The 23,844-nt window shown below is 44.0% G+C and overlaps 1 protein-coding gene across 1 annotated transcript in view; it reads right to left on the bottom strand.

The window, feature by feature from the left end:
* Positions 1 to 23,844, bottom strand: part of LOC141157209 (cytochrome P450 2D17-like) — a 189,293-nt gene that overhangs the window by 1,747 nt on the left and 163,702 nt on the right. The window contains exons 5-8 of the mRNA XM_073644199.1: positions 21,347 to 21,520; positions 4,509 to 4,650; positions 4,229 to 4,416; positions 3,804 to 3,945 (exon numbers count right to left, since the gene is read on the bottom strand). Coding sequence (XP_073500300.1) covers positions 3,804 to 3,945; positions 4,229 to 4,416; positions 4,509 to 4,650; positions 21,347 to 21,520 — 646 coding nt within the window. The remainder of the gene's footprint in view (positions 1 to 3,803; positions 3,946 to 4,228; positions 4,417 to 4,508; positions 4,651 to 21,346; positions 21,521 to 23,844) is intronic.

Below are 23,844 nucleotides of genomic sequence, written 5' to 3' on the forward strand. Positions count from 1 at the left end.
CTGCGGCTGCTTGTAATAAGTGCCCGCCTGTGGTGGGTGCGGCAAAGGAAGAAGAAACCCGCTCACCCATGAAGATCCCAGACACAGAGGCCGAGTGGGAGGAGTTTTCAGAAGCAGCTCCACCCTGGGATGGGTGGAGCCTGGAGGGAGGGTCCCTTGTGCTAAGCAGTGCGGCGCCATTGCTGGAAGAGACAGTAAAGCTGCAGCAGCACAGCAACATGTCTCACCGTGGTGGCCTCGGGAGGATGGAGTGGGACCAGCGCAGGCAGCACCAGGAAGAAGACAGTCATCCCGGCGGCTGCTGGGGGGGTCTTTGACCTGGATGAATATCCAATGGAAGGTGGCTTTCCTTTTATACCTGTCTGGTTTCCGTTTGAGCACCTGCGGAAGGATACAATACCTCTGGCAGTTGCAGTGAAAAAGCCTGTGGAGTCATCCTGTGGACTTTATGCAGTTGTGGCATCTGAGACCAGCAGAGAGCTGATCCCGGTGGTCGTGACGGCTGCGGTGAGTGCTTCCCCGGACCCTGCCCCCAGCTCCCTTCCTCCTACGTATCAAGAAGCAGTATGCACCCTTGGTGCAGAGAAGGTCCGGTTGATCGCTGGAGTCATTGTTGAAAAGAAGCGGCGGGAGCACCAAATCCGGGAAGAGCTGCAGTGCTTGGGGGAAGGAGCCATGTCCGGCTGGATGACGTGCGGCCTGGTAAGACACTTTGACTTCTCCCACGACTATGGTTTTTTCCAGGAGTCTGGAACCGATGAAAAAGTATACGAAAATTCCGGGTCCATTCACGGCTGCGGTCCCCCGCTAGCAGGCGACAGAGTGTCGTTCGTTAAGGAGTACGAGTTTCGAGGCCCACATGCAGTGGCTGTCACCATCTTGCCCGAAGCACAACATCCAAACCCCGCCCTCTCTGAGCAGCCGGAAACTGCAGCTGTGGTGCAGCAACTGGCTGCGACTCGGGCCAGTCTGGGACAAGTGGGCCTGCTGAGCGGAAATCCTGACATCCCCCTGGATCTTTACCAGACCCCAGTGATATGTCCCCGCCGTCGGTTGAGGCACCTTCACAGCCGCTGCAGCCCCTGCCTGTGATTCCAGCACCGCAAGAGCCAGTGGCAACAGCAGCGGCGGTTGTCTCCGCCTCTGAAGCACCTTGGGTCCTGTTGGGCCCGATACCTAGTTCGACTGTACGAGAGAGATACCGGAGAGGGAGTTGAGAGTCCTCTTCATCTGCTGGATCGGCAGGGCAGACGGTCCTAATTTTTAAAGACAACGGCATTGTCAACTACAGCCGTCATCCAGATGCCGCTGACTAAATGGGCGGTGTGTGAACTGCCACCAAAGTTGTGCTAGTTGCACAGTGAAGCCTACAAAAAGGAACTGTTCCGCGTTCCTAAGGGCAGGAGCCATGTTCAGCCCGGAAGTGAACGGAGGTGGCCAAGGATGTGGTCACCAATAGAGACTGTTCTGCGTCTCTTAAAGGGCAAGCAGTCCTGATAGTACCAGGAAGAATTGGTGCTGGCCGGACGGCCAGAAGATTACTTCATGTTTGTGTGTTTCCCCCCTCCAAGTTTATTTGCGCCTGTTTGCACATTCCCCTGCTGGATTACAGGACTGATACCCTGATAGGGTTAAAGTGTCCCTCACCAAAGGACTGTGTGTGTATACTCTATGGACTGTGCACTTTTATCCCAGAACTGTCCTTGTGTTTTCCTGAACTTTCCTTACAGCAACAATGAGTAACACATTTACCTAAAGAGACAGTTCCAGCAAAAAGGAGGGAGAGCGAAAAACTGGCAGGACGACCCGAGGATCGTGTCGGATCACTGCTCCACGACTGTCGGAGCTGATGTAAGTTGGCCAGTGGGCCATTGTGTTCTTAACAAAGACTTCCTGTGTTTGGTAAACCCGGAGCAGGATTTGTTGGCCAATTGGCATGTGATGGACATTTTTTTGTGGGTCCCAGGAGTAAGGGGACTGGGGCCAGATGGACCTCTGTTTAAAGGAACTTGAACATTTGTGGTTAGTCCCTTACAGCGGAGGGACTAGGGTCAGGCAGACCTGCCTGGTTCTTCGGATGACCCGATGTGCGAGCCGGGTCGAAGGACTCTGCTTTTGCATGTGGGCAACTAAAGTGGGCCAAAATGGCCGGTCTTAAGAAACAGACTTGAACTCTCTGTTCCAGGGTCCCAACCGAGTGGGACCAAGGTCAAGGTTGACCAACAGAAGAATTGATAGAAATGTGTTAATCTTTTGTGCATTTTATATAAAACTGTGTGTTGAAGGTTTTAAATGTGCATTGGTGTCTTTACAGGTGCTCTCATGGTCGGGACGACCATGTTTTAGGAGGGAGGAATGTAAGAGGGTGACCAGGACGGTCATGCGCCTTCTCCCTCTGTATGCACATAATGTTATACCCTGTTTTATATATGAGTATGTGTTAACGCCAACTGTGTGATGTGTCAGTTACAGCATCATTATAGCTTAGTGCAGGTAGAGTATTAGATTAGTAGAAGAGTAGTGCAGAAGTGGGTACTATAGCTTAGAGAAGAAGAAGTTGATTTCAATTGTTCAACTAAAGTTCTTTTTTATAAAATGGAATGGAAGTCCATAAACGTGTGCGCGGCGGTTCCTGAGGTGGAAGAACCGAAGACAGCAGCGATCTGCGACCAAAACGTGAGTGTTCTGCACCACAGGCACAGCACAGGAGAATTGGTACATTTGTCTTTGTCAGGGAGCGAGGGTGTGGGAACTACCACCCTGAGCCCCTACACTTGCATTAGCTATGCGCATAGAGATGTCTACTGGTTCAATAACTAGTCAACGAGTCCGTAGATTCACTCTCACAAAGCTGTGATCCATAGACTTACTATTGAGCCCATTGTCAGGTCTGTGCGTGCAGCTCATGCAAGAGCTGAGGACTTCAGAGCGGTATTTTGACTGATCAGCAACAATGTGCACCACCTGTCATATATAAAGCCTTTATATATAATGACACACTTTAAACTAGGTTTAATTAACTTCCTTTATCTAAATGTCACAAGAGACTGGCAGAGTCCAGACTTATGAGAAACATGCCATTATAATCAGGTATTCCGATGAATGACTGTGAATGAAGACAGCTTCAGAGGCGCACTGCGCATGACCGGTAGCCATCTTCTAAGCTTCTGGACATGTGCAGTGCGCGCCTCTGAAGCCGGGAACCACACACCGGACTTCAGAGACACCATGACGCTGCCGGAATGAGCTGCGCGCCGCTAGTGCAAAATATGTTATCACACCCATAGAGGCATGATAACATGGAAAGAGGGCTGACTAGTCTGGGGCAACTAACTCGCAGTCGACTAGTCAAAGCCCCCATTAACATAGGAAACGATAACAATACAACTGCTTTTTTATACCTTGTTTTCACTCAATAATGTTACACAGGGCTAGTTAGGTAGGGAATTTGTTAATACATAGGTGATTGCTGCTGGTTTTGAGAGCATGGGGGACTTGACAGGTTCCCTTAAGTTGCTGACCAGAAGGCCCATCAGCAACGCTATGTGATTAGTGGTCAAACAACCACTGTGTATGAAGCTAATGTATACACAGTGGTTTAGCTGTGTATGAAGCTAATAAAGCAGATTGTGGCCTGTATAGAAGCTAACCCCCTCACTTATTTGAGTGTCTACATCTATCCAGTAGAAAACCATTCCAGGAGCCAACTGATCCCTAAGTTATCACAGTAGCTATACTGTGCCAATAATGTATAACCCTTGCATAAAAGAGATGATCATTAATACAAAGAAGACTTTCCTTACCTATAGAAAATGGGATAAATGCCTCTCGTTTTACAAACTTTCCATTCTCATCAAGGAAATGTTTTGGGTAAAATTGTAAAGGTTTCTCCCAGACTTCATGATCTTTGAGCACAGTGGACAGGTTGGTGATGATAGTGGTGCCCTGTGGAAAAAGGATGAAAACACTTAAAACTGAAATAGAACATAAAAAGGTTTGCAGACATCATATCTATACATATACACCAGCTGCTGTGCTACTATGTAAAGTATAGTATTGTTACAGCACCGCTATACTTGTAAGAACAGCTTTTGTCATGTGCTCAGCAACAGAATAGTTTGTGTTCATGCTGCTTGCTGAAATAATGCCATAATTATCAGTGTAGACCATGGATATTTCCATATTTCTGATAGTACAAAAATCTAAGACATTACTGATTGGATTTTACCTTTGGAATCCGGAAACCTTTTATCTCCATGTCTCGATAGGTCATATGAGGCAAAGACAAGGGAAGAATATCTCCACATCGTTGCACTTCATGGATCACAGCATTAGTGTATGGCATTTGTAGCAGATCCCCCATTGTCGGTTTCCGTGCCCTCCCAATTACGTGATCAATTTCTTCCTGTACTTTTACTGAAAACAAATGGAATATTTATCCATACCTTACTATATGGTGAATATACCTTACTGTGCAATTACTACACCTTACTATATGTTTTACTCACATTGTACATCTGGGTAGAGGAGCATAAACAGCACTGCCCACCTCAGAGTGGTACTTGTAGTTTCTGACCCCGCGATAAATAAATCATATGTTGTCAAGAACAGGTTTGTTTCATTAAAACTACTGGAACCATCTCCTTTCACCTACAAGAAATCAGTTTTAGTAATGGGTGCTTGGGTTATATGTTATACAGTATCTACCAGGAATTATTTGTCCCATACTATCCTGCCAGAGGAGACATTGGCTAATGAGACCACAGAGTTTGGTGACATAGTTTAACAGTGTTTTCTGTGGTATTGTATGGTTAACAGAGGAATATGAGCCAGCGAGTTCTGCCTCCCTCACAAGCCCCACATACTGATCTCTTACCTTTTGTCCACACTCACACAGAGAAAGCTGTCAATCGCTTTATTTGACCAAGGGGTTGAAGAGACAGACGCAGACACTAGCCAAATTGTCTCTGCTTTTTACGATAAAACATACGTCACTTTTCTCTTGCCGGTTGCAGTAGATCTGTTAAATCTCACTTACAGGACACTTGAAAAAACACTGAATTTTACATGTTGACCACTGTTAACACTATTACAACCGATACAATCTAATGAAAATTGTTATATATACTATATATATATATATATATATATATATATATATATACACAGTACATATATATATATATACAGTACAGACCAAAAGTTTGGACACACCTTCTCATTTAAAGATTTTTCTGTATTTTCATGACTATGAAAATTGTACATTCACACTGAAGGCATCAAAACTATGAATTAACACATGTGGAATTATATACTTAACAAAAAAGTGTGAAACAACTGAAAATATGTCTTATATTCTTGGTTCTTTAAAGTAGCCACCTTTTGCTTTGATGACTGCTTGCACACTCTTGGCATTCTCTTGATGAGCTTCAAGAGGTAGTCACCGGAAATGGTCTTCCAACAATCTTGAAAGAGTTCCCAGAGATGCTTAGCACTTGTTGGCCCTTTTGCCTTCACTCTGCGGTCCAGCTCACCCCAAACCATCTCGATTGGGTTCAGGTCTGGTGACTGTGGAGGCCAGGTCATCTGGCGTAGCACCCCATCACTCTCCTTCTTGGTCAAATAGCCCTTACACAGCCTGGAGGTGTGTTTGGGGTCATTGTCCAGTTGAAAAATAAATGATGGTCCAACTAAACGCTATCGGATGGAATAGCATGCCGCTGCAAGATGCTGTGGTAGCCATGCTGGTTCAGTATGCCTTCAATTTTGAATAAATCCCCAACAGTGTCACCAGCAAAGCACCCCCACACCATCACACCTCCTCCTCCATGCTTCACGATGGGAACCAGGCATGTAGAGTCCATCTGTTCACCTTTTCTGCATCGCACAAAGACACGGTGGTTGGAACCAAAGATCTCAAATTTGGACTCATCAGACGAAAGCACAGATTTCCACTGGTCTAATGTCCATCCCTTGTGTTCTTTAGCCCAAACAAGTCTCTTCTGCTTGTTGCCTGTCTTTAGCAGTGGTTTCCTAGCAGCTATTTTACCATGAAGGCCTGCTGCACAAAGTCTCCTCTTAACAGTTGTTGTAGAGATGTGTCTGCTGCTAGAACTCTGTGTGGCATTGACCTGGTCTCTAATCTGAGCTGCTGTTAACCTGAGATTTCTGAGGCTGGTGACTCGGATAAACTTATCCTCAGAAGCAGAGGTGACTCTTGGTCTTCCTTTCCTGGGGCGGTCCTCCTGTGAACCAGTTTCTTTGTAGCGCTTGATGGTTTTTGCAACTGCACTTGGGGACACTTTCAAAGTTTTCCCAATTTTTCGCACTGACTGACCTTCATTTCTTAAAGTAATGATGGCCACTCGTTTTTCTTTACTTAGCTGCTTTTTTCTTGCCATAATACAAATTCTAACAGTCTATTTAGTAGGACTATCAGCTGTGTATCCACCAGACTTCTGCACAACACAACTGATGGTCCCAACCCCGTTTATAAGGCATGAAATCCCACTTATTAAACCTGACAGGGCACACCTGTGAAGTGAAAACCATTTCCGGTGACTACCTCTTGAAGCTCATCAAGAGAATGCCAAGAGTGTGCAAAGCAGTCATCAAAGCAAATGGTGGCTACTATGAAGAACCTAGAATATAAGACATATTTTCAGTTGTTTCACACTTTTTTGTTAAGTATATAATTCCACATGTGTTAATTCATAGTTTTGATGCCTTCAGTGTGAATGTACAATTTTCATAGTCATGAAAATACAGAAAAATCTTTAAATGAGAAGGTGTGTCCAAACTTTTGGTCTGTACTGTATATATATATATATATATATATATATATATATATATATATACTGTATATATATACATATATATGCACAGTGGTTTTAAAAAGTGTTTGTCCCCTTCCCGATTTCTTATTCTTTTGCATGTTTGTAACACTTAAATGTTTCAGATCACAAAACAAATTTAAATATTACACAGATATAACACAAGTAAGCACAAAATGCAGTTTTTAAATGAATGTATTTATTATTAAGGGAAAAATAAATCCAAACTTACAGGACCCTGTGTGAAAAAGTTATTGCTGCCCCTCATCCTTAAAACATAAATTATTTGTGGTTTATCACATCTTTGGGAAGCTGAGTTAAATTTCCCTAGCCACACACAGGACTGATTACTGCCACCCTTGTTATTAATCAAGAGATCACTTAAATAGAGCCTGCCTGACAAGGTGAAGTAGCCCAAAAGATCCTCAAAAGCTAGACATGATGCTGCGATCCAATGCTTAAGTAACAGACATTCCTCACATGTATTAAAGCTGTCAAACATTCGCATATCATGCACACGGGAGTGATTCAAACATATCACCGAGCAAGCTGAAGATACTCGGTGCTCGCCTGAGCATGCTCGTCGAAAGGGTTAACAGAACATACTAGCTCATTACTATTCAAAAGCTCACAAAAGACCCCACAACAACATCCAAAGGACTGCAGGCCTCACTTGCCTCAGTTAAGGTCAGTGTTCATCTCTCCACCATAAGAAAGAGACACGGCAAAAATGGCATGCATGGCAGAGTTCCAAGACGAAAACCACTGCTGAGCAAAAAGAACATATAGGCTCATCTCAGTTTTGCCAGAAACATCTTGATGATCGTTAAGACTTTTGGAAGATTAGTTTTTGGACTGACATGACAAAAGTTGAACTTTTCGGAAGGTGTATGTCCCATTTCATCTGACGTAGAAGTAACACAGAATATACGAAAAGGAACATCATACCAACAGTAAAATATAGTGGTGGTAGTGTGATGGTCTGGGGCTGTTTTGCTGCTTGATGACCTGGAAGACTTGCTGTGGTAAATGGAACCATGAATTCTGCAATCTACCAAAAAATCCTAAAGGAGAATGTCTGGCCATCTGTTTGTGACCTCATGCTGAAGCGCAGTTGGGTTATGCAGCAGGACAATGATCCAAAACACACCAGCAAGTCTACCTCTGAGTGGCTTAAGAAAGACAAAATTGAGACTTCAGAGTGGCCTAGTCAAACTCCTGACCTTAATCTGATTAAGATGCTGTGGCATGAACTTCATGCCCAGAAACCCTCCAATGTGTCTGAATTACAACAATTTTGCAAAGCTGAGTGGGACAAAATTCTTCCAGAGCATTGTAAAAGACTCATTGCCAGTTATCGCAAATGCTTGATTGCAGTTGTTGCTGCTAAGGGTAGCCCAACCAGTTATTAGGTTTAGGGGGCGATCACTTTTTCACAGAGGACCCTGTAGGTTTTGGATTTCTTTTTCCCTGAATAATAAAGCCCTTCATTTAAAAACTGCATTTTGTCTTTACTTGTGTTATATTTGTCTAATTTTTAAATTTGTTTTGTGATCTGAAAACATTTAAGTGTGACAATACATGTTATATAATATGTGAATATATTTCCAAGTCTTTTTGGTAGACTCTCACCAGAGCACAGATGCTAACATTTTCTGTGAGAACATATAGTAACGTCTGAAACTGTTGACACCCTTGAAATTGTTCCAGAGAATGAAGCATTTTTCAAAGAAAATTATTGCTATTACAAAAGTTTTGTTATACACATGTTTATTTCCTTTGTGTGTATTTTGTTTTTGTGTAACAACACAAAAAAAGCAGAGAAAAAAAGGCATAGTGGACATAATTTAACACAAAACCCCAAAAAAGGGCTGGACAAAATTGTTGGCACTCTCAACTTAATATTTGGTTGCATATCATTTAGAATAAATAAAAGCAATAAATCGCCTCCTATACCCATCAAAAAGCTTCTTAGACCTCTCAACTTGAATTTTGGACCATTCTTCTCTTGCTAACTGCTCCAGGTCTTTCAGATTTAAAGGGGGCCTTCTCCCAACCACAATTTTAAGATCTCTCCACAGGTTTTGAATAGGATTTAGGTCTGGACTTATTGCTGGCCACTTCAGAACTCTCCAATAAAGATGAGTGAGTGTGCGAGATGCTCGGCGCTCGCCGAGTATTTCCAGGGTTGCTCGGCGGGAGCTCAGGTCCCCTCCCTGCATGTTTGGTGCTCTTTAGAGCGCCATTCAACATGCAGGGATTGCAGAATGCATGTTGGTTGTGGCATTACAGTGATTGGCTGGCCGCACAGCGTCATCAATTCTATATCAGACCTGGCGCTGCCATGCTCGTCACAGTCACTCCGGAATCAGACAGTGTAGGGAGAGCTGCTGCTGAGCTAGGGAGATATTTGCTTGTTTCTAGTTAGTGTAGGTATACCAGACTATATTAGAGACACATATCCATCTCAACTAACAGTCCTTCTGAAGACTAATCCAGCTGCAGAGATATCAGTGCTAGGCAGGCAGGGTATATAGCAGACTGCAGTGCACATAGCAAGAGGGTCCATTCCAGTTCTGTCTGCTGGTGCTTTTACAGATATTTGTAGAAATAGGCCCATGTATCAGGGGCCAGGTATTTTTTTTTTATCTTAATCCTGACTATTTGCTTAAAAAGCAATCCAGAGAACACAGTTTATGTGCGCCATTTGCTTGTTGGCACTGCAGAATACAGCGCTAAAAATCCAGCTATTTAAAGCTGTGGTTTGTCCGTCACACGGATCACATATGAGTTTGCTCCAAATTCAGACATTTATAGTGAGCGTGGAAGATATTGTCCTCCATTTAAAATGGGCAAGGCACGTGGCAAGGGACAGGGAACTGAACGTGATGGTGATGGTGATGATGCATGCAGAGGCCGAGGCTGTGGGCAAGCTGAAATTGTGCCACAAAAAACACCCACATCTTTTCGCTCGACCTTCCTGTCCCAATTAGGGGACTGCAGAACACCACTATTGAACACAGAGCAGTGTGAAAAGGTTATTGGTTGGATAGCAGATAATGCTTCCAGTCACTTAGCCACTACAACTACCCTGTCTTCCACACGGTCAAGTCTCAGTAGCCTTGAGCCTGTACCGCATATTCCTCACCCTGATCCACCTTCCTCCCACCATGCCGAGTGCCCAGAGACAACTGATCCCACACTTGAACACTCCGAAGAGCTGTTCACTCTTCCATTTATAAATTCGGGCTTCTCGTCTGGTCCACTTGAAGGGGCAAGAGGAAATCGCATGTAGCGATGCCCAAATATTCGAGCAGCCACGGTCATATGAAGGCGACGGTGGGAAAGTGTCACAAGAGGTGGACGATGATGAGACACAATTGCCAGAAAGTCAAGAGGAGGACCAGGGTGCGGAAGTGGAAGACGAGGTGGTGGATGGTATAGTAACTGACTCAACCTGGCAGGAGGACATGCAGAGCGAGGACAGCAGCACACAGGGGGAGGGAGGCAGAGCATCCCAACAGGCAGGAAGAAGCAGTGTGGTGGCCGCTGACAGAAGACGGGCAACCGTTCCCCGTAACACCAACACGACAGACGTTGCTAGTACAACTGTTAGGTCTCCCCGAGTCTGGTTGTTTTTTGTAGACTCTGCCAATAACCTCAAAAAGGCCATTTGCACCACCTGCCAGGCCTGCATCAGCAGGGGTAGCAAAACTACCAGCCTGACCACCAACAGCATGATCAGGCACATGGCAGCAAAACACCCGATTTTGTGGGCCGAACCCCAGGGTCCAGGAACAGTGTCTGCGGGTGACACCATTGCTTCTTCCGCTGTTGTGCATGCAAGCCAATCCCCTGTCCATAGTGCATGTGAAGATGCCTCCTGCCCTGCACCTGTCATTGCACACTCAGCTAACACTATCAGCAAGCATGTCCTTGTTCCAGCGCAGTGTTTATTGGTCCATACCCCATTCCATGGAACGCAAGCGCAAATACGCAGCCAACGCCCCACAGGCCACACTACTAAATTCCCACATTTCGCGACTGCTGGCACTCGAAATGTCACCTTTTAGGCTCATTGAGACGGAAGCTTTATGCAACCTGATGTCGGCGGCCGTCCCTTGGACAATCTTTTTAACTACTGGGGGAAAATATATAGTTCACTGGGGGAAAATATATATAAGATAAAACCACCTGTTGGCTAATAGAAGAGTTGACAGATCGAAAATCTGCACTGGAGTATGACAAAGATGAATAAAAGCCTCACACTCAACAGATCAAGTACCACGATCCATGTCCAAAAGGCAGTAGGTCCATATCGTCCTCCCGCAACTATGTGGATCGATCAAAGAATGGCGTAATGCAGCGAGCGGCATGCGTGTCACGCTGAGCCGCACCACGCATCTTATTTTATATACAGTGCATTGTGAAAGTATTTGGCCCCCTTGAACTTTTCTACCTTTTGCCACATTTCTGGCTTCAAACATAAAGATATAAAATTCTAATTTTTTTGGGAAGAATCAACAAGTGGGACACAATCGTGAAGTGGAACAAAATTTATTGGATATTTTAAACTTTTTTAACAAATTAAAAACTGAAAAGTGGGGCATGCAATATTATTCAGCCCCCTTGAGTTAATACTTTGTAGCGCCACCTTTTGCTGCAATTACAGCTGCAAGTCGCTTGGGGTATGTCTCTATCAGTTTTTCACATCGAGAGGCTGAAATTCTTGCCCATTCTTCCTTGCAAAACAGCTCGAGCTCATTGAGGTTGGATGGAGGGCGTTTGTGAACAGCAGTTTTCAGCTCTTTCCACAGATTCTCGATTGGATTCAGGTCTGGACTTTGACTTGGCCATTTTAACACCTGGATACGTTTATTTTTGAACCATTCCATTGTAGATTTTGCTTTATGTTTGGGATGATTGTATTGTTGGAAGATAAATCTCCGTCCCAGTCTCAGGTCTTTTGCAGACTCCAACAGGTTTTCTTCCAGAATGGTCCTGTATTTGGCTCCGTCCATCTTCCCATCAATTTTAACCATCTTCCCTGTCCATGCTGAAGAAAATCAGGCCCAAACAATGATGCTGCCACCACCATGTTTGACAGTGGGGATGGTGTTTTGAGGGTGCTGAGCTGTGTTGCTTTTACGCCAAACATATCGTTTTGCATTGTGGCCAAAAAGTTCGATTTTGGTTTCATCTGACCAGAGAACCTTATTCCACATGTTTGGTGTGTCTCGCAGGTGGCTTGTGGCAAACTTTAAACGAGACTTTTTATGGATATCTTTGAGAAATGGCTTTCTTCTTGCCACTCTTCCATAAAGGCCAGATTTGTGCAGTGTACGACTGATTGTAGTCCTATGGACAGACTTTCCCACCTCAGCTGTAGATCTCTGCAGTTCATCCAGAGTGATCATGGGCCTTTTGGCTGCATCTCTGAACAGTCTTCTCCTTGTTCGAGATGAAAGTTTAGCAGGACGGCCAGGTCTTGGTAGATTTGCAGTGGTCTGATACTCCTTCCATTTCAATATGATCGGTTGCTCAGTACTTCTTGAGATGTTTAAAACTTGGGAAATCTTTTTGTATCCAAATCCAGCTTTAAACTTCGCCACAACAGTATCTCGGACCTGCCTGGTGTGTTCCTTGGTCTTCATGATGCTCTCTGCACTTGAAACAGAACCCTGAGACTATCACAGAGCAGGTGCATTTATATGGAGACTTGATTACACACAGGTGGATTCTATTTATCATTACCAGTCATTTAGGACAACATTGGATCATTCAGAGATCCTCACTGAACTTCTGGAGTGAGTTTGCTGCACTGAAAGTAAAGGGGCCGAATGATATTGCACGTCCCACTTTTCAGTTTTTAATTTGTTAAAAAAGTTTAAAATATCCAATAAATTTCGTTCCACTTCACGATTGTGTCCCACTTGATGTTGATTCTTCCTAATTAGAATTTTATATCTTTATGTTTGAAGCCAGAAATGTGGCAAAAGGTAGAAAAGTTCAACGGGGACAAATACTTTCACAATGCACTGTATATTTTCCCCCAGTGAACACCAACACTATACCCCTGAAGAATCCATGGTAGTGGCGTAACACGTGTGGCTTCTGTTTTGCACTGTCTTCCCGCTATCCGCCTGTCTCCCTGTTGGTGCATTCTTTCCGTGGTGGGTATAGTATTTGCTGTATACCTTCTATTGAATGCATACATTGTGCTATGATAGCAATATGCCAACATATGCATTGTTTGAATGGGAGTAATTTCATTCTCTCATTTAACTAATGCAATTACGTATACCTTTATATAGTTGTTTTACAAGGGAGCATCTATAATTGCAGATACTCATTAGATCGCTTTATTCCTGAGCGGATTTTGGGGAATAATATGTATTGCCTCTCTATTATTATACGTATTGCACTTACATTTTGAATTGATATATTATACACCTTTACGGATATTTGCTACATTTTTAAGTATGTTTTAATTGGAGTGTGTTTAGTGTTCCAAATAAAATTCATATATAATTTTTCAGTCCTTGTGGTTTGATCTTTACTGTTTATTTATAATACTTGGTGCCTATCATATGTACCCCTTGTTCTCTCTGTAGTTTCCAGTCTCTCTTTGGGAGTTTACCGGCACAGTATTCTTTTATTAAATATGTGGTGCTAGGATATTTTGTTTGTTCTATCTTCTGTTGTTAGGTGCCACCAGGGGCGTTACGATCGCGGTCGTAGAGGTCGCAACCATGAACGGGCCCGTGCGGGTGAAGGGCCTGTTGATGTCAGAGCAAACTTCATCTCGATATGTGTCCTCGGACGCATATTCAGCTGAAGTGTTTTGCGGTGCAGAGACCCGCCAGAGCAGTGATGTCATGCTCTCCAGTCGCTTGCACTCTAAAGTCAGCTATCTGCTTCAGAAGAGGACGCCGCGTGGCGGGGAGCAGAAGAAAAGTGAGTAGAATCATTTTTTTTCTATGCATTAAAAAACAACGGCAGAATGGGTAACATATACCAGGATGGAAAATATATATACTAGGATGGGGCCCAGGATAAGGGACATATACAGTGAAGGAAATAATTATTTGATTCCTTGCTGTTTTTGTAAGTTTGCTCATTGAAAAGGACATGAACAGTCTATAATTTTAAGGGTAGGTTAATTTTAACATTGATAGATAGAATATAAAAAAAAAAAAAATCAAGAAAATCACATTGTATACATTAGATACATTTATTTGCATTTTGCAGTGAGAAATAAGTATTTGATCCCCTACAAACCATTATGAGTTCTGGCTCCTACAGACCAGTTAGACGCTCCTAATCAACTCGTTACCTGCATTAAAGACAGCTGTCTTACATAGTCACCTGTATAAAAGACTCCTGTCCACAGACTCAATTAATCAGTCAGACTCTAACCTCTACAATATGGGCAAGACCAAAGAGCTTTCTAAGGATGCCAGGGACAAGGTCATAGACCTGCAGAAGCTACCTCCAGCATGATCAGGCACATGACAGCAAAGCATCCGACTTTGTGGGCCGAACCCCAGGGTCCAGGAACAGTGTCTGCGGGTGACACCATTGCTTCTTCCACTGTTGTGCGTGCAAACCAATCCCCTGTCCATAGTGCATACGAAGATGCCTCCTGCCCTGCACCTGTCGTTGCACACTCTCAACTAGCACTATAACTAGCACTATCAGCAAGCATGTCCTTGTCCCAGCACAGCGTTCAGTTGTCCATATCCCAGTCCTTGGAACACAAGCGCAAATACGCAGCCAACGCCCCACTACTAAATTCCCACATTTCACGACTGCTTGCGCTCGAAATGTTGTCTTTTAGGCTTGTTGAGACGGAAGCTATCTGCAACCTGATGGCGGCCATCCCTCGGTACTCGGTCCCCAGCCGCCACTATTTCTCCCAGTGTACCGTCCCCGCATTACATAAGCACGTGTCCCACAACATTAGCCGTGCTCTCAACAATGCAGTTACAGGGAAAGTCCACCTAACCACGGACCCGTGGACAAGTGCTTGTGGGCAGGGACGGTAAATCTCGCTGATGGCACACTGGGTTAATATAGTGGAAGCCGGGACCCAGTCGGACCTTGGGACGGAACACATCCTCCCGACGCAAAGGATTGCGGGCCCTAGGTCAATCAGGGTTGCCCCCACAGTCTACAGCTCCTGCACCTCATCCTCCTCTTCAGCCTCCATCTTTGAAATGACCACATCAGTCACAAGCTGGAAGCACTGCAGCACTGCATCGGCCAAGCGGCAATAGGCTGTGCTGAAGCTAATTTGCTTAAATGACAAACCGCAAAATGCTGAAGAGCTGTGGACAGCTCTGAAAGAGCAGGCAGATCTGTGGCTGACACCGCTGAACCTACAGACAGGCATGGTCGTGTGTGACAATGGTCGGAACCTGGTGGCGGCTTTGAACCATGCCTGGCCCATGTGCTTAACCTCATGGTTCAGCGGTTTCTCAAAAGCTACCCATAGCTGCCAGGTCTGCTTGTCAAAGTACGCCTCCTGTGTGCCCATTTTAGAAAGTCAGCTACAGTTTCCACTGCCCTTGTTGTGCTTCAGCAGCATTTGCAGCTTCTGGCTCACTGACTGGTGTGTGATGTCCCCACGCATTGGAACTCTAAACTGCAGATGTTGGGAAGGATTTGTGAGCAGAAGAGGGCAGTTGTTGACTACCAGCATCAACAAGGCCATCGGTGTTCAGTTCAGACTCCACACATAAGACCTCAGGAGTGGACATGGATGTCAGACATCTGTATCATCCTCCAAAACTTTGAGGAGTCCACCAAGAGGTTGAGTGGCGATGACACCATAATTAGCATCACCATCCCGCTTCTCTGTCTTCTGAAACACTCTCTGCTCACAATCAAAGAGGGTACATTGCAGGCGGAGCACGATGAGATGGAGCAAGAAATCATACAGGGTGATTACACATAGCCCAGCTTCATCTCATCCCAACATGGATTGGGTGACAATGAGGAAGAGGAGGAGGAGTCAGAACCGGAGCTAGTTTTATGCGCTATAGACGGTACTACCGGCACAACTGTCATACCTTCTGTTCAGCGTGGATGGCCTGAGGAGAGGGAGGAGATGGAGAGCATGGTCAGTCGTCCTCTTGGTGAGGACACGGAAGTCTTGCCTGTTACGAGACTAGCACACATGGCTGAGTTTGTTACGCTGCCTTTCCTGTGACCCTCGTGTTCTCAAAATTTTGGGTGATAGTCATTACTGGTTGGTGAAACTTCTAGAACCACGCTACAAGGAGAACTTTATTTCTCTTATTCCTGAGGCGGACAGGTCTACAAAAATGGGGCAGTACTAAAAGGCCCTTGTTGCGGAACTATTAAAAAAATTCCCATCTGAAAACGCTGGCGGCAGAGGTCACAGTTCATTGGACAATGAAGGAGTACAGGCAAGAGAGACACAACTCCAATCCAGCAGAGGCAGCAGAACACTGTCAAAGTTCTGGAAAAGTTTTCTCAGTCACTCCCATTGCACAGGCCCTGAGGCATGGGGTACTCTCACAAGGAGTGCAAAGTTTGGGAAGATGATGAGGGAGTACCTTGCCGACCGTACCAATGTCCTCTGTGATTCCTCTGTGCCTTATAATTATTGGGTATCCAAGCTGGACACGTGGAATAAACGGGCTCTCTACACCTTGGAGGTCCAGGCCTGCCCTGCTGCCAGCATTTTATCAGAGTGGGTTTTTTGTGCCGCTAGTGGAATTATAACTGATAAGTGCATCCGCCTGTCAACTGAAAATGCTGACAGACTAACTCTTATAAAAATGAACAAGGGCTGGATTGGGCCAGACTTCTCAACACCACCGAATGATAGCAGCGTAACATATACTCAAATCCAGTGTCTTTTTTGGGAGGTGTATTCCCATGCACCTTTTCACACCCACACATGGGTATACGCTTCCTGATTTTGGCTATTTGCTCTTGTCCTCCTCCTTCTCCTCATCCTCATCTTCCACCACCATATCACCATGGTGACCGTGGTCCATGATGCAACACCCACAACATTTTTTTAAAGGGTGTGTATGATGCCCGAAAATTTTTTTTTATACAGTATGTTCATGTATACCCCCCAGGGGTAGTGCAGGGACATTACAAGTATAGGAGACCCGCTCCTTTCTAATGGGAACATATTTTTATAAGGCCCTCCTCCACGTATTTTACAAGGTGCATTAGAGTGCCTCCCAATTTTTGGCAGCCCTTGCATTCACTGAATAGGCAAACACAATGGGAGATACACTTCCTAATAATGGGAACATTTTTTCATGAGTCCCTCTACATCTCTGCTAAGGGGCATTATAGTGCCTCCCAATTTTTGGCAGCCCTTGTATTCACTGCATAGGCCAACACTATGGGAGACCCACTTCCTAATAATGGGAAGTTTGTTTTCAGGAGGCCCTCTGACCTCCACATTTCTTCCAAAGGGCATTGGAGTGCCTCCAAATTTGTGGAAACCCTTGCATTCACTGCATAGGCAAACACAATGGGAGACCCACTTCCTAATAATGGGAACATTTTTTTTCAGGAGGCCCTCCTCTACGTCTCTTCCAAGGGGCATTGGAGTAGGTCCAAATTTTTGTCAGCCCTTGCATTCACTGCATAGGCAAACATTATGGGAGACCCACTTCCTAATAATGGGAACATTGTTTTCAGGAGGCTCTCCTGTAAGTCTCTTCAAAGGGGTATTGGGGTGCGTCCAAATTTTTGGCAGACCTGCCACTCACTGCATACACAATAACGGTATAGGAGACCCAATATTTAGTAATGGGAACAACAAAGCATAGCCGGCTGATGGCTCTTTAAGAATAGCGAGGGCTGACTGCTGGCCCTTTAAGAATAGTAAAGGCCGCCTGATGGCCCTATAAAAACAGGCTTTGTGACTTTCAGAGTCCCTCCATCATAAATGAAACATGATGTGTCTGATCATGTCTCACACACCACATGGCCAGATAAGGTTTTAAAATGTTAAAATGACATTTCCCAGTGAATGCATTTGTCATGGTTCAAAGCAATGAAAAAGTGTAAAACCGCATCAAAAACGCTACGTGTGAACATAGCCCAAGGAGTGGAGGAGTATTTTTGTTTTTGGTTATTTATTGTGCCTTATACACAAGTCATTACCCTGGAAAGGATATTCCTTAACATATTCCCAGGAAAATCCATTTTGGTTTAGTTTTTGTATGTTTTATTGTGAGTCTGTAAAAGTGGCTTAATACCTCTGGCAATGTTGTTGACAGCAGTGACCTGGGAGTCAGAGATACTTCCAGGGGTCTTCCACATGCTGTTTCCATGTTATTTGAGCACTGTTCCCATCAGTTTGGGCAATTTTTAGGCCCTCTGCAGACCGTCGGGGGGAGCCGCCTGAAAAATGCTCGAGTTTCCCATAGATTTACATTGGGCTCGTTGTTCGGGTCGAGCACCCGAGCATTCCAATTTGCTCGACCTGAGCATCGAGCACCTGAGCATTTTAGTGCTCCAATGATATATTTCCATCCATTTCTGGGTGTTTCTTAAAGTATATTTGGGGTCATTGTCCTGCAGGAAGACCCATGACCTAGGACGCAAACCCAGCTTTCTGACACTGGGAACTACATTGCGGTCCAAAATCCTTTGGTAATCTTCAGATGTCATGATGCCTTACACAGAGGCAAGGCACCAAATGACAGAGGCAGCAAAGCAACCCCAAGATGTCTCAGAAGCGCCACAATATTTTACTGTAGGTACTGTGCTCTTTTCTTCATAGGCCTCATTCTGTTTTCGGTAAACAATAGAATGATGTGCTTTACCCAAAAGCCCTGTCTTGGTTGCATTTGTCCCCAAGACACTTTCCCAAAAGGATTTTGGCTTACTCACATAAAAAAAACTAAACTTCAGTTTGCCAAATTGTATGTCTTTGTGTCAGCATTAGGGTCCTTCTGGGTCTCCTGCCATAGCGTTTCATTTCATTCAAATGTAGACGGTTTGTTCGTACTGACACTGATGCACCCTGAGCCTGCAGGACCGCTTGAATTTCTTTGGAATTTGATTGGGGCTGCTTATTCACCATCAGGGCTAACCTGCGTTGCAACCTTTCATTAATTTTTTGCTCTGCTGCCTATGTCCAGGGAGATTAGCTACAGTGCTATGGGTTGTAAACTTCCTGATTATGTGGCGCACCGTGGACAAAGGAACTTCAAGATCTCCTAAGATGGACTTGTAACTGTGAAATTATTGATGTTTTTCAACAATTTTGGTTCTCAGACAGTTCTCTTCTCTTTCTAGTCTCGTTGCTTAGTGTGGCACACACAGACACACAATACAAGGAGTGAGTCAATTTCTCCCTTTTTTACAATTGTGCTCAAAAGTTTACATACCCTGGCAGAATTTTTGCTTTCTTGGCCTTGTTTCAGAGAATATGAATGATAACAAAAAACTTTTTCTCCACTCATGGTTATTGGTTGAGTGAAGCCATTTATTGTCAAACCTCTGTGTTTTCTCTTTTTAAATCTTAATGACAACCAAAAACATTCAAATGACCCTGATCAAAAGTTCACAAACCTTGGTGATTTTGGCCTGATAACATGCTCAGAATTTGACACAAATGGGTTTGAATGGCTACTAAAGGTAACATCCTCACCTTGACCTGTTTGCTTGTAATCAGTGTGTGTGCATAAAAGCTGAGTGAGTTTCTGGGATCCAGACAGACTCTTGCATCTTTCATCCAGCCACTGATGTTTCTGGATTGTGAGTCATGGGGAAAGCAAAAGAATTGTCAACGGATTTCCGGGAAAAGGTAGTTGAACTGAATAACACAGAAAAGGGATACAAAAAGATATCCAAGAATTTAATAATGCCAATCAGCAGCGTTGTGATTAAACTGTGATTAACAAATGGAAAACCAGGGGCTCTGTAAAAACCAAACCACGGTCAGGTAGACCAACAAAAATTTCGGCCACAACTGCCAGGAAAATTGTTTGGGATGCAAAGAAAAACCCACAGATAACATCAGCTGAAATTCAGAGCTCTCTAAAAACTAGCGGTGTGGCTGTTTCAAGATGCACAATAAGGAGGCACTTGAAGAAAAATGGGCTGCATGGTTGAGTCGCCAGAAGAAAGCCATTACTGTGCAAATGCCACAAAGTATTTCGCCTACAATACGCCAACAGCACAGAGACAAGCCTCAAAACTTCTGGAACAAGGTAATTTGGAGTGATGAGACCAAAATTAAACTTTTGACCACAACCATAAGCGTTACATTTGGAGAGAGGTCAGCAAGGCCTATGATGAAAGGAACACCATTCCTACTGTAAAGCACGGATGTGGATCGCTGATGTTTTGGGGATATGTGAGCTACAAAGGCACAGGAAACTTGGTGAAAATTGAAGGAAAGATGAATGCAGCATGTTATCAGCAAATACTGGAGGCAAATTTGCACTCATTAGCCTGGAAATTGCGCATGGGACGTACTTGAACATTCCAACATGACAACGATCCAAAACACAAGGCCAAGTCGACCTGTCATTGGCTACAGCAGAACAAAGTGAAGGTTCTGGAGTGGCCATCTCAGTCTCCTGACCTCAATATCATTGAGCCACTCTGGGGAGATCTCAAACACACAGTTCATGCTAGACAGCCCAGGAATTTACAGGAACTGGAGGCTTTTTGCCAAGAAGAATGGACAGCTTTACCATCTAAGAAAATAAAGAACCTCATCCACAACTACCACAAAAGACTTCAAGCTGTCATTGATGTTAAAGGGGGCAATACACTCTCTTTAAAAACTTCGGGATGGTTTATTATAATGCAGCATAAACCAACACTGAGTTCATAACAGAAAACACAGCCCGCTTGGGCAAAACAGGAAAACAGAGCAAAAATGGTAACACAAAGAACACAGTCCTTGGAGTAGCAGGTATTCGCCTGCTGAGAGTTCAGCAGCTCCACATGGTTCAAACACAAGCTCCCTTCTGGAGCTTACTTCTCCAGACATTGAACCATGAATGCCTCAGCTGGCCAAGTATTTAAACCTTTAGACCATTTTTGGCATTTTGTGTGAAATCATGTCCAGTTTACCTTTTCTTCTCTACTTTTTTGTGTTGCTCCAATACACACAAAGGAAATAAACGTGTATAACAAAACATGTGTAATGGCTAAAATTTTCTGGGAGACATACTTCATTTCCTGGAACAATTTCAAGGATGCCAACACTTTTGGTCATGACTGTATGTGCAAATACTTATGAAGGAAAAGAAAGTTCATAAACCCTATTTTATAAGGCTTTGTTCATATTAACTGTATAAAATTGACAACTTATATACTGAATGCCAGCAGAGCTCAATGATTCCAATTGACTGTAGTGGGACTCATCAGATTTTCATCATGTTTTCGGCATTTTATCTGCATTTGTACTCCACATGCTGCACTATTTTGGATAGGACTCTGAAAGCCTCTGACGCAATCAAAACTGATTATAATTATAAAAGTTCTCCTACCTTTTCCATCTCCATTAGGTAAGCATCAATAAAATCACGGGTGTAGCTTGGATCCCAAGTTTTTTGATGCTCTAAAATCAGTTCTTTTAGGAAAGCAATCATTTCATACTGTGGTTGCATCACTCGGTCAATAAGCCACGGGATGCGGGTGAGAATAGGAATTTCATTTAGAATCTAAAAAATAAATAAATAAATTCTATAATGTAATAATGAATACCCATATATGAATGACTGACTGATTGTTTAGTGTGTTCATGACAACATTAATTTTACATCATTTGCTAATGCTAGGCAAATAAAGTGATCCTTTGCTATATAGTAAATTTAAAGGGGTTGTCCAGGCTTGGGACAAAAGTTTACCGTCAGATAATTATTATCATGCAATACCATCAGTGAGGCATGTGGTTTAGTGGTGAGCGAGCACTAAAATGCTCAGATTACTCGTTGCTCGAGTCGAGCAAATTGGAATGCTTGAGTGCTCGATCCAAGCAACGAACCCAATGTAAGTCTATGGGAAACTTCCCCAATTCACATCAGGACTATACAGTGCCTACAAGTAGTATTCAACCCCCTGCAGATTTAGCTGGTTGACACATGCGGAATTAACTTGGCATTGTGACATTTGTACTGTAGATCAGCCTGGAAGTGGGAAATGCACTGCAGCAAATTTTTTTTTTTTTTTTTTTAAAAACGTTAAAAGTTAATTCAGAGTGTCATTTATTATTCAACCCCTCAAACCACAAGAATTCTGTTTGGTCCCCCAAAAGTATTAAGAAGTAGTTCAGGCACCAAGAATAATGAGCTTCACATGTGTGGATTAAAGATCTCTTTTGCCAGCCTTTTCTGACTATTTAAGACCCTCCCCAAACTTGTGAACAGCACTCAGACATGGTCAACATGGGAAAGACAAAGGAGCATTCCAAGGCCATCAGAGACAAGATCGTGGAGGGTCACAAGGCTGGCAAGGGCTACAAAACCCTTTCCACGGAGTTGGGCCTACCTGTCTCCACTGTTGGGAGCATCATCCGTAAGTGGAAGGCTTATGGAACTACTGTTAGCCTTCCACGGCCAGGACAGCCTTTGAAAGTGTCCTCCCGTGCCGAGGCCAGGCTTGTCCGAAGAGTCAAGGCTAACCCAAGGACAACAAGGAAGGAGCTCCGGGAAGATCTCATGGCAGTGGGGACATTGGTTTCAGTCAATACCATAAGTAACGTACTCCACCGCAATGGTCTCCGTTCCAGACGAGCCCGTAAGGTACCTTTACTTTCAAAGCGTCATGTCAAGGCTCGTCTACAGTTTGCTCATGATCACTTGGAGGACTCTGAGACAGACTGGTTCAAGGTTCTATGGTCTGATGAGACCAAGATCGAGATCTTTGGTGCCAACCACACACGTGACGTTTGGAGACTGGATGGCACTGCATACGACCCCAAGAATACCATCCCTACAGTCAAGCATGGTGGTGGCAGCATCATGCTGTGGGGCTGTTTCTCTGCCAAGGGGCCTGACCATCTGGTCCGCATCCATGGGAAGATGGATAGCACGGCCTACCGGGAGATTTTGGCCAAGAACCTCTGCTCCTCCATCAAGGATCTTAAGATGGGTCGTAATTTCATCTTCCAACAAGACAACGACCCAAAGCACACAGCCAAGAAAACCAAGGCCTGGTTCAAGAGGGAAAAAGTCAAGGTGTTGGAGTGGCCTAGTCAGTCTCCTGACCTTAACCCAATTGAAAACTTGTGGAAGGAGCTCAAGAATAAAGTCCACATGAGACACCCAAAGAACCTAGATAACTTGGAGAAGATCTGCATGGAGGAGTGGGCCAAGATAACTCCACAGACCTGTGCCGGCCTGATCAGGTCTTATAAAAGACGATTATTAGCTGTAATTGCAAACAAGGGTTATTCCACAAAATATTAAACATAGGGGTTGTATAATAATTGACCCACACTTTTATGTTTAAAATTTAATAAAATTCAACTGAGCAACATAACTTTTTGGTTTGTAAGATTTATGCTTCTGTTCATAAAACCTACTCTCGTTTGCAGTTTGAAGGCTCTAACTTATTTGCATCTTATCAAACCAGCTAAATCTGCAGGGGGTTGAATACTACTTGTAGGCACTGTAAGATCCCATGTACTTTCAGCTGTATCACATCTAATGTAGTGTACTTAATCATATGTACCAAATGTCCAGCTGGGGGTCTTTATGTAGGGGAGACAGGGCAAAAACTTAGAACAAGGATGAGCCATCATCGCCACACAATAAAAGAAAAAAGAATAGATCTACCTGTAGCCAAGCATTTTTGTTCCCCTGATCACAGCATAAAAGACATGAAATTACTGGTATTAAAAGGTAGCTTCAATTCTCAAAGAGAAAGAAGAATCTCAGAATATAAACTGATGGTGACCTTTAACACTTTCAGAGCAGGAATGAATGTGTTGCATGGATTTATGTCATTCTACATCAACTAAGGAATGTGCCCCTCAGACTTGTGA

This window comes from Phyllobates terribilis, unplaced genomic scaffold (genome assembly GCF_046119375.1).
Source record: "Phyllobates terribilis strain yellow unplaced genomic scaffold, ASM4611937v1 Scaffold_8__6_contigs__length_399053987, whole genome shotgun sequence".
Taxonomy (NCBI): Eukaryota; Metazoa; Chordata; class Amphibia; order Anura; family Dendrobatidae; genus Phyllobates; species Phyllobates terribilis.